General features: G+C 26.6%; 1 protein-coding gene across 3 annotated transcripts in view; it reads right to left on the minus strand.

Annotated features, from left to right (window-relative positions):
* Nucleotides 1–983: 983 nt before the first annotated feature.
* Nep3 (M13 family metallopeptidase neprilysin 3) overlaps nt 984–14,213 on the minus strand; it is a 175,514-nt gene continuing 162,284 nt past the window's right edge. For all 3 annotated transcript variants that reach the window (XM_075382059.1, XM_075382060.1, XM_075382058.1), the window contains exons 14-15: nt 10,673–10,812; nt 984–5,809 (exon numbers count right to left, since the gene is read on the minus strand). In XM_075382059.1, coding sequence (XP_075238174.1) covers nt 5,633–5,809; nt 10,673–10,812 — 317 coding nt within the window. In that variant the 3' untranslated portion in view covers nt 984–5,632. The remainder of the gene's footprint in view (nt 5,810–10,672; nt 10,813–14,213) is intronic.

Below are 14,213 nucleotides of genomic sequence, written 5' to 3' on the forward strand. Positions count from 1 at the left end.
TCTTCTTTAAATTTTCTAATCAAAATATAAATTTCTCACATTCTTTTTTGCAGAAAAGAGCTATGCTTGTTTAACAATTAATTTTTAAAGTTTTTATTAAGGAGTAAGTCAAGTAAATCAAGTGTGAAGGAATGTATAAAAAATCAAATCCTTGGCCATATTCTAGGTTTGTAAAAGTGACTAATTCTATTATTCAAACTATTTAATTATTTTCTGTATTTTGTAAAGAGTAATAAAATTTAATTGAATTCTTAGACCGATCAAAATGCTCTTCCAACCATGGTACTTTTTCAGAAACTTGATTACAACACAGCTTAAATTGTCTTTTCCTAAATTTCTTCCTCTTATTCAGTTGTGAATATTATGTAAAATGGGATATATATTCTGAACTGACTTGATATATGTACAGGTACAATCAGATGTAAAAAAGCTTTTATAGTTTTTTTTTCATTTAAAGAGAAAAGCATTATGATGTAAAAAGAAAAACAGCATTTCATAGTACCCACAACCAACAGAATAGTGGATAATTCTTTCCCTTCCAGTCCTCAGTAACATATATTAACAAGTAATCTTTTATGAGTAAAACATTTTTAAAAAAGCTCAATACAGCAATATACATCATCTTATAAGAGTCGGTCAGCCAAGTCATTGCTAAAGGAATATGTAGCAATTTCAAAATATTTTATTTTGCAGTTAAAAATTTAGGAAGAGAAATGACAACAATTGTTTCGGCACTTTTGCAAGTGCTTGTTGGATGAAGGAATATGTACATGCTGACGTATCAGTTATTTTAGCTTGTTTTTAACACTTAACTGAGTACTGCTCTAACCATAAAAATCAAACCTTTGCTAAGAATCAAATTCATGACCACTGATTTACCAGGTAGTACTGTTCTAGTCGAGCTAAATGAAGAGGTAATTTTTAATTAAAACAATATTAATAAAAAATAATTTGTTTTTTTTTAATCTTGACACAGTATTAAAAATACAAACTTCATGATCTGTGATATTTGACTAGATTTAATTTAATAAGTCAATACATATTTTTATTTTATTGTTATCATTTTTACTTTCAAATTATATTCAAATTTATAATTAAAAAAAGAATGAATTTATGATAATGATGAGCTATGCAGATTTAAAAAAATGAAATCAATCTTACAACTATTTATCTCGATAACTCTTTAGATACATTTACATCCAATAATAATGAAGCATAGTTAAGAGATATATATATTGTAAAATTTATTTTATTTACAATAAATATTTTGGTTAAATTGCATGAAAAAACTTCTATGTTGTACATTAAGTGATTTTTTTTTTTTTTTAAGAATATCACATTTATATTTTTTATGTTTCTTTTTGTCTTAGAACTGATATATGTGTTAGGTACATTAAATTACAGTAACTTTTAAATTAATTTTTAAATGCAATTCAGTGCTATTAAAAATTGAGCCTAATAAAAATATAAAAATGTACAATTTATTGTTTCATTAAAATGCTTATAAATTTAATTATGATAGTAAAAATAGAAAAAATATATGTACACTATTTCTGATTTATAAATTTATACGATAACATTATTAATTTTTTTTTTTTTTAATTTTATGTGAATTTCAGTTTTAAATTTCAAAATATTACTTTTCTTTATTACTATTGTTATTATAGATATGTACTTTCTTCTTCTTTTTTGTTGAAGGAAAAGAAAGAATATTAAAACAATATAGCAGATAAATTAACTTTAATAATTTTATCGCTAATAAATTAAGTAATATAGATTAAAGTATAACAAATAATATAAAATATGCATTAAATGCTATTTTTAACAAAACACAAAACAGTGGATAAATTCTTACAATATAAAAGTGAAATATAATAATAATACACAACAATAACACTTAATCTAGGACTTAAACAATTACATTTTTGGCCTTCATTGTACTTAAAAAATATAACTATTAAACTAATATAATAATATTAAATTGTACATAACTATTAAATAAACTAATTAAAAGATAATTTTAAAATAAAACTAAAAAAACAAATGCAATGAAAAAAATGGAATTTTATTAACAAAACTTATTAACTTTTCAATAAAACTTGTTTAAATATTTTACTCTAAAGTAAATTAACATTGATACTGGTTGAGACTTTTTTAATTAAAGTTACAAATTAAAAGTTAGTGATGTTAAATGCTTTTCTATTCAGTGTTTTGTTAAATTTTGGTAATAAATGAATTTATTTTAGTTAAGATCTAAATGGCTGTATTACCAGTGGCACTTTGGTCTTTGAATTTAATTACTATTACTGCCTCAAGTATAGCAGCCAGAGACAGGACAAGGCCAACTATCATACTTTAAATTGACTTCAACCTGTCGTGAGGCAGTGTAATCTTAAATAAATATAACAGTGAAAAACTATACTTTTCATACAAATGAATAAAATAATAAAATTGTCAATCTCCATGGCAGAATAGTGGTGTTTCAGCCTTTCATCCAGATATCCTGTGTTTGAATCTGATCAGTCATAATTTTCATTCACTTTAAAATTTCAAGCTTCCAAGTTCACATGGTGAATTAATTATAAGCAACAAAAAAATAAAAAATAAATATGTATGTAGTTATTTTAAGTGCCATAACTGTAGTCACTCATAAAAAGGTAAGCATCTTGAAAATGCTGCTTGTTTAAGCACTCCATGCCAGTCTTACTATGAAAAGAAAGAAGTGTTTCTTGTCTTTTTCACTGAACCAAATGTACAATTGCATATCAGCATGCCAAATTCATTGAAATGCAGTGATATTCAGCTCTGTAACACCTTTAATTTATTCATCATGTGGACTTGCCATTCTCTAACTCATTCCCCACAACACCATGTTAAACTGGAATATCAATTAACAGTTTTTGTTATTAAGTTATATCATTATTATTCATGTTTTTGGAGTTTAATTAATTTTACATCTACTAATTCCACGAATTACAATTTATGAATACTTATATTCCAGGAAATTCTAAACATTATTAATGAAATGATAAATATAATTAAAACTAATTTTACTAATGACAAATGGGTAAATTGTGGACCAACTCTGATTGATGAGACAAATTTCTAGTTTTTTATTGTGTTTTACTATGACTAATTTTTTACCTTAAGACAGTCAAAGCAGCAATGCCATAAACTAATTAAAAAGAATTCCACAAAAGGAGGAAGAATATGTTATAAAAAATGTGTAAATTAATTTTACAAAAAAGGAAGAATGGCTGGAATCTTGGGAAACAGTGGAATTCCAGCTTTCAAAAAAGAGGAAAAAGCAGTAATAGTACATACAGTACTACAGTACAGTAATACAGCGGTATTGTTTTTCATTAAAGCATAAAACAAACTATCTAAAATTTATAATATTGTTTTTGCAGTAAGACAGGGAGGTAAACTCTTTTTACTGAATGTTGTTTTTTATTATTCAATTTTGTTTTGGAGATTATTGTATGGAGAATAGGTGAGAAACTGAGAAAGAGTGGGTTTTTGAAAGTCTGCAAAAATTTTGACAACTTACTGTTGTTAAAAGAAAAATTGTTGATCGAATAAGTAATCTCATATCAATTTAATTAATGAAGCCAGTCATGAAAATAAAACAAAGTATATGAAACTAAGTAGAGAAATATAATAATGATTATTCTGAGCGCAAAGTATGAGTTTTTAAATAATGGAAAGATTTATGTAACTGGGTTTTGCCTTTAATGAGAACAATGATTCAGAAGGAGAAATAAAGAAACAGATTGCTGTATCTAATAGATGCTCTTATGCTTATCTCAAATTATTATCTTGTGAAATTCTTTTAGAAAATATAAAAATAAAAATATAATATAATTTAATACAATCTTTACTATTTTATGGCTGAAAAAATAGTACATTAATTAAATGATGAGAGAAATAATTAATCAACTTTAAAAATAAACTTCTAAGGAAGAATGATCTTTGGTACTATTCAAGAAAATGGCGTATGAAGATTAATCAGTAAGGTACTAAAAAATAAACACGCTGAGTAAGAGTACTGAGAAGATCAGAAGACAGTATGGTGAAGATAGCATTAAGGAGAGAATAAAAGGAATTATAAATATCTCTAGAAAACCAAATTTAAGGTGGCTGAATCAAATTCCTAAAGATCTGACGCTTACTGAACTAGTCAAAATAATAATTAATATTTTAGAGAAGCAACAAAGATTTTTTTGGAGAGATTAAAAACTTCTTAAGACTTAAGTGGGTGCAGAAGTAAGTAACAACATAAATAGAATATCACTAGTGTTTTATGTTACGTACACTAAAAATTAAATTTCAATATTTAACAATGTCACAAAAAATGTTATTTTATGTCAGATTTTTAACCTTATTAATTTGCTTAAATAAAATAAAATTTTAATTGTTAAAACTTAGTATTATGCATACGGTTGAGCAATTAAGAATTAATTACCTAAATACAGAAAATTTAACAACATAAAATATTGTAGTACATATTGAATTTAAATATGAGCTTAAATATTATAAGTTGATAATTCAGCATGTCAGAGTTGCATTATTTACTAAAAATATTTCAGGATAAAAAGCTACTTGCTGTAAAATTCAGAAAAAAGTGAGATTGCCAATCTTAAAACTTTTTGAAATCTGGACTTTCAGTTTAATTTTTATTTAACATTCAAATGAAAAGACTTTATTTCTAATTGAGAGGTGTCCACACAACTGCTTTGGAACATATGGAATATGATGTTAGATTTAAGGAAAAATTGTTTTCAGAACTAATCAGTATCTTCTTCAAACTTTCTTTCACAATTTATTTTTTGAAGAAATATGATGGCTTCAAAAGATTCACCTTCAAAAATAAAAAAGGAAGTAAATTTTATGAAAATTATTTTCCCCAAAAAATTTATTATCAAATTAGAATGTTGCGTTCTCTACAAATTTTGAAGAAATAAAAATATAACCAAAAGAAGAACATTTTTTGTCACTTGTCTAAAAGAAACTAATGTTCATAAATCTATACTTCTGGTAATACTGCACAATGAAGTTCCTAGGGCTGATAGTATAATTATTTGTCAACCTTATTTTCTGTCTCTTGGAGAGCTTCTTTGTAAACTTATTTTTTCACAAAGCATTACTTATGTACTCCTTAATCTAGATTCAGTCCTACAGAACTGTTAAGTAACTTTTATTTTAAGATGATTTGTTGTGCTTTGTTGTTTACTAATGAGTTTTTCATATATGTAATATGCCTTCAGCAATAATTTTATTTTCATAAAAATCAAAGTTGTTTTCACTGAAACATACTTTTAAAAAATACTGCTTAAAATACTCAACTTAATTAGAAAATTATTTCATACATTGAGTGTGAAATAATGATTAAAGGCACTAAACTAATTTTGGAATATTTTTATATACTAAATTATAAATATCACTGAAATAAATAAACATAGTTATTGAAAGTAAAATTATCAATCCTTTAGTTAAAAAGTACATACTTATCTCTAGCCATATCTTAAGCCTATAAATTAAGCAATTTAAGTTTATTTTGGCACATAGAAGTCCACAATTGTTTTTTTTAAGTTTTGTTTTTCTTTTTAAATGTGCAACAGTATTTAAATGACTACCACACTTCACACTTATCAAGAGGATTCATCTTTGATCTAGGAGGACAGTTGAATACTTCAGAGAATTCTTTTGAATTTGATAATGATCCGATAACTCTGAATTTTGAAGGAGCATGGGCATCTTTTTCTATCTGGAGATTCATAGCTTCATCAGTACTGGCTGAGCACCACACCTTTAAAAATACAAAAATATGTTTTATTCATAAATATGACAATTGAATTGTGATACTACATAAATGGTCCAACAGTAATCAAATTTTTTTCCACATATGCTTAAGCCAAAATGTATATCAAATCACAATAATAGTTTTCTGAAATTGTACACAAAATCTGATCAAATTATTATGTTAAAAATTTAAAGTCACAAGAATTAAAAAAAATCACATTTAAATTTTATTATATATCCAAGTTACAAATGAAATTTCTCTCTAAAACACATTTTAGAAAAATGAATTTAATGTGTAAATTATATATTTATAAATGTATCACTTACAGTGAATCTGAGCAAACATTATGATTTAAAGTTTAATGAAAATTATAAATGTGAAAATAAGCCATGTTGCTTTAAGTTAAGTTTACCAGGTCATAAGAAGTATGAAAATAAATCGCAAGACTGCAACAATTTGTAAAGCAACTGTGTGGGATATTCCATTTTTAATCTCAAATTTTCTAGTAAGTACAAATTATTGTATGGAAAAACTTAACTTGGTTTTTCAGAATGGACATTTACTTCTGTAACAGAATAATTTATTAGTATTTTCTCTTGTCTGATCTTATTTTTATTTTGGTTAAATTTTTTAAATAAGAATAATTTGTAAATTTCAAGTAACACAATATTCCAAGTGCTTACTTTAACGGTTTCTGAATTATACAAATGAACAGTTGATTACAATATTAATTAATAAATATTATTAATTTATGGCATGAGTATTACTGAGAATATTAAAGTAGTAAATTATAAACTTTACTGTTTTCAAAAACGAACAAGAATTTGAGTTGATATTGATTATATAAATAATAAAATGTTTTAACACTATACTGCTGTAACAATTCATTTATACAGAAAATATAAAAAATAAAAATATATAAATGTTGATTAGCATATAAAAAATCCAGCTCAACTTAGAAATCACTCATTTTCTAAATATATAGTTGCAAATAGCTCCATAAAGATTTGGAAATACATCTCTACACAAGTTTATGAAAGTAAGTCTTAAACTTTTAACAAAATATTGTTGTATTTCAACTCAATTATAAACTTTATTTTAATAGAACTGATCCAGTAGTAACAGAATAAAAGTTTTCTGCCATAAAGAACAGAATATCACATTTTTTACAAGACTAAAACTTTTGAATGATTTTTTTCATCTTACAGCTTAATTGCGACTAAATTATAAGAGAATATTTAAATTAACAAGATAGACAACTGACTTAAACCAATATACTGGAATAGTAAGAAATGTACGTGCAATAACAATTATTACCAATTCTGTAATAAGAATTGATCAAGAATTGATTGAGGTATTTTCAACCATTTAACTACTTCAAAGAATTTATTTTTCAAAACTTTATAAATATAGTACAAAAGATGCAGAAGGTCTTTGATAAGACCAAAGAAAGAGAAGTGATTTCCTAACCAGATGGTTCTAAAACAGTCAGGGGAAAAAAGATTCCCTAGAGGTAGGCATCTGTAAAATTTAAAGTAGTGACAGTAAGGATAAAATGATAAAAGTTAAAGCCAGGTTTAATAAACCAATTTTATATAACACCAAATTTAAAAAATTTCAAATACTGCTTTACTACATGCTGTTGACATCTATAAGTTACTAATGACTGTAGAAGTTGATGTCAACTAAAAAAAAGAAAATACATTTATTATTGAAGTGACAAGCAAGTAAAAATATTAATCAAGTCATAATGATGCACCAGATAGATTAAGATTCTAACAAGGAATTGTCTTAATGTATGAAATTCTGATTAGTTTTAAACAGTTTGTTAAGACAAGAAATCAGTAAAGATTTAAATATTAGATTTAAAATTTTTCATTGTTATAAATATATGTAGGTAAAATATATAATACAAAAATTACTTTCTTTATATAACTTGTATTAATCATTTTATAATGTTCATGAGAAACTAATAAAAAGAAAAAAAATTTTTTTCAAACAAATTATCTATGTTACATTTCATTGTCATAGTAGTTTATTTGAAAGATTTTCTTTCTGAAAAGTAATTCCTGCATTTTCTTCAGTTTTAAGGAGCCTTCCTTTACTGGAAATACAAACAGAAAAATGATTAATGCCTTTGTATAGTTCAAAGGCATTATTTTACTTGCTTTATTTTAACTCGCAATGTTTATTCAATATTTTTTCATGTTTGACCTCAAATCTTGCATCCTTAACTTAACATACTTCCTGACATAGCTGATTGATGAAATTTTGCAGTTACTAAGATCGAGTGACAATACAATATTCCACCATTACTTTTGCAAACATCTCCCCATATGGAGGTAAATTAAGGGTGCGGGTATAAAAAACTGCAAAATCTGCAAAACAGCTATATGGGTTTTTGGGGTTGCAGATGACAAATCCGATAGCCGTTTCACATAAAAAAATGACAAAAACTTGGTATGGGAGTTTTCATGGTTTCGAATTTGAGAACATTTCATTATCACTCATATATATATATATGTATACACAGATGATTTTTGGCAGAATTTTAGGATTGAAGGATCGGACAACTCCAAATTAACAGGAAGATAACCTTGCAATAATTATGCATTATCAGAGATGCACCGAATGAGAAATCTTTTATAAAAACTCATAAAAACATTTGTCGAAAATTGTGATAGTTAATTAAGTACATGAAATAAAAACTTCATTTTGTTACTTTGGAGAGTAAATGTTTGATTAAAAATTTATTTGATATTTTATTAATATATTAGGAATTCCACAATATATGATGTTACCTTTTGAAATCCAAATTAACCTACTAATTAAACTCATACAATGCATGATAATAATTTGATTAAAGTATGACTAAAAAGTATAAGACAAGTTTTTTAAAATTTTGAAAAAATTTTGTAATATTATTATAACTGAGATCACAAAGTTGTCTTTGCTTGTTAAATTTGGCAATCAGTGTAATAGATAGCTGTTTAAACTTTCCCAAATGCAAATTCAATTTCACTATATTTCCAAAAAGATATTCTTTAAGCATATTTCTATGTATTTAGAAAGTAAATTTTTGAATTTTTAAAAAATCTAGGCCTTATGAGAATAAACTTATCACAAAGATTATAATGCTATCCACTATAATGTGCACAAAAATTGGTTTCCTGTTATTGGTCAATGCAATCTGCTAACAAAATAAGATAAAAAAAGGAAGCTTTATAATCTTATTTTAGTTAGTTCGGCCCAGTATTGTTAACAGCTGCCTTTTAGATAGGTCACTTATTGAAAAATTGGCATTTAAGTTTAACAGTAACAAAACTTCTCTAAACAAAATTATCATCAATTTTATCTAATGTTGTTTATTATGTGCTCTTACAGTTGTGCAATCAAATATGATAAGCTATTCTGCTTGAGCTCCAACTCTACCACTACTCAGGTAACGGTAGTTTGGTAGCTGTGCATTAAACTACCCTATTAAATTTCCATAATGGCAAGTAACTGATCCTGGACAGAAGACTTTGGAGTAACCACTTAACTTGTCACTGTACAAGGATAAATCAGTGATATCATAGTACATTCATAATTATACACATGTATGCACTTTTTTACTGTATAAATAAATTTTATGTTGTATTAAGTTTTTAGTTTTATAATATTGAAATAATGTACACAAGGAAAAAAAAAAAATGTTGTTATTAAGGTTGAAATGATGCAAAAATACAAGTTACTGAATGAAAGGGTCTGAAAATGCATATAATAATTTCTTATAGATTACTCTATTTGCTTTTGCACAATATCTTGAATATTCTATTCACTTTTTGTTTTTCTATCCATCTATTAATAGTAAGTATAATTTACTGTATGACAGATAAATATTTCATTGACGTGCTAGTAGCAGAATGACATTTACTTTATACAATTTTATTCATTATACTTTAATTGTAAGTGTTTTTGCTTTTATAGTGCACTACTACTTCTTCAGTTAAATTTAATATACATTTTTTAATTATTTTTCTCTAAATAAATAAGACAATTTTTATGTAATATTATGTATTTTTGATACATAAATATTATCAAAATCATCTATGACTACACCAAAATGAACAGAATCCTCAAAATCAGTTTTTACTATGTAAAAATTGACAGTTGTCTTGATCACTGATAATGATGGTAATGCAGTCTGGAAATAGCATTTTAGAACTGAGAATGAATACATGAGTTATACAAACTTGTCAGTTTTTATAAGTAGCTACTTCAGTGTATTTATGAGTGATTTTTGTTTTAATTTCAACACATTAGATGACATATTTAATAAAATATTAATGTACAATGTAGGGCCCTGTTTTATGAAATTTCTTGATTAATTAAAAAATATATATAATAAATATATATTAATTATATATATAGAAAACTACTGTCAAACTATAAACAAAACTAAATGAAGATTAAATGAGCATAAAGATCACTCTGTTATTAATATGAATGACTACAGTAACTGTGAAATATCAAGGGTAAATAATTTGATTCAACAATACCTGAATGTTTTAATAAGGCAATTATTACCCATTCTACCACAATGAGTGAGGAAGATATTAAAAAACGGTACAGATAGGATTGTAGGATTGTTTATAGGAGACTAAAGAGGATACTAGAGCAATAGTTTTAAGGATAGGTGCAAATTATTTATAATGACTTATAGATGTATTCCAAAAAAAGAGATATTAGCAGGCTCTTAGAGATTGGGTACTTTGATAGGTTTAATAGGTTAATCCTTACATGCAGAAAGTTCATGTCTAATGCAAGAAGTTTTCTATTTTAGGTAAAGGTCGGTATAACAAAAAATGCACTGCTTTGTTCATTTACCTGAGCAAATCCAAGAAAGAAAAGTTGCTTATGGGTCATATTTAGTGCAGGTAGAGGTAATTCTTCTTTATTCATCTCAGCCCAGTCAGAGTATGCTCGGAATGCTGCCTTCAGTCCACCATTATCAGCAATATTTTCCCCTGGAATTATATTTTACAGTACTTGTTAGTAAAATTATATAAATAAAAATGAACATGTTAAATTTATAGCATGAAGAGTAGAAGGCATTTTTCAAACACTTTTCAAATGAAATCTGAATTATGTGTAAGAGAAAGAGTTTGTATGTATATTTTGCAAGTTTTTTATTATATTAAGCAACCCTTAAAAAAAATTAAGCAACTTATAAAGTTGTAAAGTTTACAGATGAAAGTACTACATATAATATTAGCTTTATTTTGTTAACAGACAACAAAATAAGTTACAAGTTATATATTTATTGAGAGATGTTGTGGAAACATTAATAATAAAATAGTATTCTTTAAATAAAACAAATGGTTTTTAAGAGTTATTTATCCCAGTTAAATGAACAAAATTGTGATATTCTTCAAAAAAATTTATTGTAATATTAAAATGTTTAACTGCCAATGACCATTTATCCATTAGCCATTTTTTCACAGAATGGCAGATTATGCCTCAACACTGATAATTGGAGAGAATGGTTTAATGAATATAGGTTCATTTGTTAGCTTTTTATTCATAATTCACTCTTTTCTGTTTCCAGAATACCTCTCTCTGAGCCATTGCAGGCGTTGCAGCATCATTTCCTTGCATGGGATTCAGTTTACAATCTTATCCATAATCTGACAAATTAGCTGGCTCAATGAGCAAACAATATCAATATGCTTCTTGATTAGAAAACAATATGTGTTGCAAACTTCTCTGAAGGATACAGACTTAGATGTAATTTAGTGATTTTATGTGCTTTAACTTTATAGTGTCCTACATGTGATGAAATTAAATTTTGTTAACTAAAATAATGAATAAAAATTAAATTGTATTCGCAATAATCAAGTTCTAATTTTTTAATTAATCCTTGTGGTTTAGTGATTAGTGATTTTCTTTTGATTATGTTATTCATATATTTACTGTTGTCATATAAACAGGGTGAGTGACTTAAAAACAAAACACTATAAAAAGATATTTTCACAGCCATCTTGGTAGCGATTTTTAGGCTTTTAAGAGTAAAGAAATAAAAACATAGCAAAACTCCTTAAATAATCATCTTTATTTAAGAATATTTACATATTTACTCTTATCAAATATGTTATAATTAAGAATTTTTGGTCATATGATTATTTATTTGTAAATAATCATGAAGAGTTGGCAATGATGTCAATATACTTTGAATATTTTCCTTCAGTTCACCAAAAGTATGAGCTCCTGTGTCATGAATCTTCTCAATCAAGAAGTTCAGCAAATAAAAATTTTTGTAGGGAATTCCAAGGAATGTGCAGGCGATAAAACTAATTTTAACTCTTTGTTCTTTTGTCAAAGTCCCATAGTAAGATCATTCATTATCTTGTTGAAAGAATCATCAATAAATCACTCACCAGCAATTAATTTAACCCTTGTAGGATCAAGGGGAGGCCTGTCAGCCCAACTTAAAAAATGTTGAAAAAAATTGATATTCTTGGTTACTTCGTGAACTTTATCATGCAGTTTAAAAAAATATATTTTTTTTTATTTATTACTTACTAATTACTAAAAATATCACTTTTATGGGCCTCTCAGGCCCTCTCCTTGCTCCCCCATAAAACCTATAAATTTTTTTTTAATTTCATAACCAACTGAAAAAATTAATAAATCCTGCAAAAAAATTAATTTTTTTTGGAAAAAAAAGTAGTTATTTTATTTAGTTAAATACTTATTTAGTTAAATAAGTAGTTTTATTTTTCTGCACAACTGTTGGCATTTTCTTTTTGTCAGTTGTTTCATTTGTTCATGCAACCTTTCAGTTTTTACTAAAACAGTTGAGGTTATGTTAGCTAGTTTTGAAAAATTAGTAATTTAGTAGAACAATCAAGTGAAATTGACAGTATACTTGAAGAGGAGATTACAATTATGCAATTTTTGATGTGATGTGGTTAGTAAAACAGAAGATAATGTTATACAGTTCAATTATCAGGAAGACTGATTTAGAACCTGAACCGGCAATTTTGTCACAATAATCACACGAGTCTTTGGAAAATGTACATTGTAATATTACTTTTCAGTCTACTAGAACTATTTACTTATGTAAAGGGAAAACCCCAAAATCTTACGTTAGCTGCCCTCAATGTTATCGAAGAGGGCAAACTGAAAATATTGTTAGTGAAAAGTATGGCCTAAAACCAGAAGGAAGGTATGATTCTGCAAAAGAACTATTTCAAACATTTTTCACACTAAATATTTTAAGTAAACCTGTGATTCATTCTAATAAAAAAGTTGTAAGGAGAAACATTTCAGAAACGAATGAAACAGAGATTTTGGCTTTTGCTGGTCTCCTTATTCTCAAGGGCACATACAAAGACAATAAAGTTGATCATTATGAATTACAGTCAATCTTATATGGGCGTCCTATTTATTCTGCTGTAGTGAGTCGAAATAGATTCAAAGAAATAACCAAATTAATAAGGTTTTATGATAAAGAAACAAAAAAGAGCATCAGACTGTAGATAAGTTTGCGCCAGTTAGAGATGTTTTTTAAAAAAATAAATAGCATATTTTCAAAGTATCTTTCACCTTTTTGATCACTGCAATAGATGAAATGCTTTCTTTGTTTCGAAACCGATGCCTATTTAAAGAATTCATGAAAGACAAGCCTGGAAAATATGGCGTTTTGATAAAAATACTTTGTGATTCAGTAATCCAGTATGTTTTGAATGCGGAGTTATACAGTGGAGCATCTGACTTTTTTTCCTATTTAGCCTCCGGGAATCACCATCAAGTATTACTTCAGAGGATGAATGAGGATGATATATATCAGTGTAAGTGTAGTTTTGTGCAGTCTCAGGTTGACCATTTCTGAGATGTGTGGTTAATTGAAACCCAACCACCAAAGAACACCAGTATCCACAATCTAGTATTTAAATCTGTATAAAAGTAACTGCCTTTACTAGGATTTGAACACTGGAACTCTTGACTTTGAAATCAGCTGATTTGCGAAGACGTGTTCACCACTAGACCAACCCGGTGGGATAGGATCATCTGACTTGGTAAAAGGTACTACAGCACTTGTCTGGTCTTGTCAAACCAATTGCTAAATCTGGTAGAAATTTCACGACTGATAGATTTTATATATCTGTGGATCTTGCCAAAAAATTATATTATGATTATAAGCTTACCCTTGTTGGGAGTTTGCAATTAAATAGAAAACACATTCCTACTGAATTAAAGGAAATAAAAAATAGACCTTTACATTCTTCCATGTTTGCCTTTAATATAGCTGTTTAGAAATGGCTCCAGTTACTCTAGTTTCATACATAATCAAGAAAAAGCCTAAGCATAATCTTCTCATGCCTTCTACACAACATCATGACGATAGAATGATGACGACAAGAAT

Source organism: Lycorma delicatula, chromosome 1, assembly GCF_047948215.1.
Source record: "Lycorma delicatula isolate Av1 chromosome 1, ASM4794821v1, whole genome shotgun sequence".
Taxonomy (NCBI): Eukaryota; Metazoa; Arthropoda; class Insecta; order Hemiptera; family Fulgoridae; genus Lycorma; species Lycorma delicatula.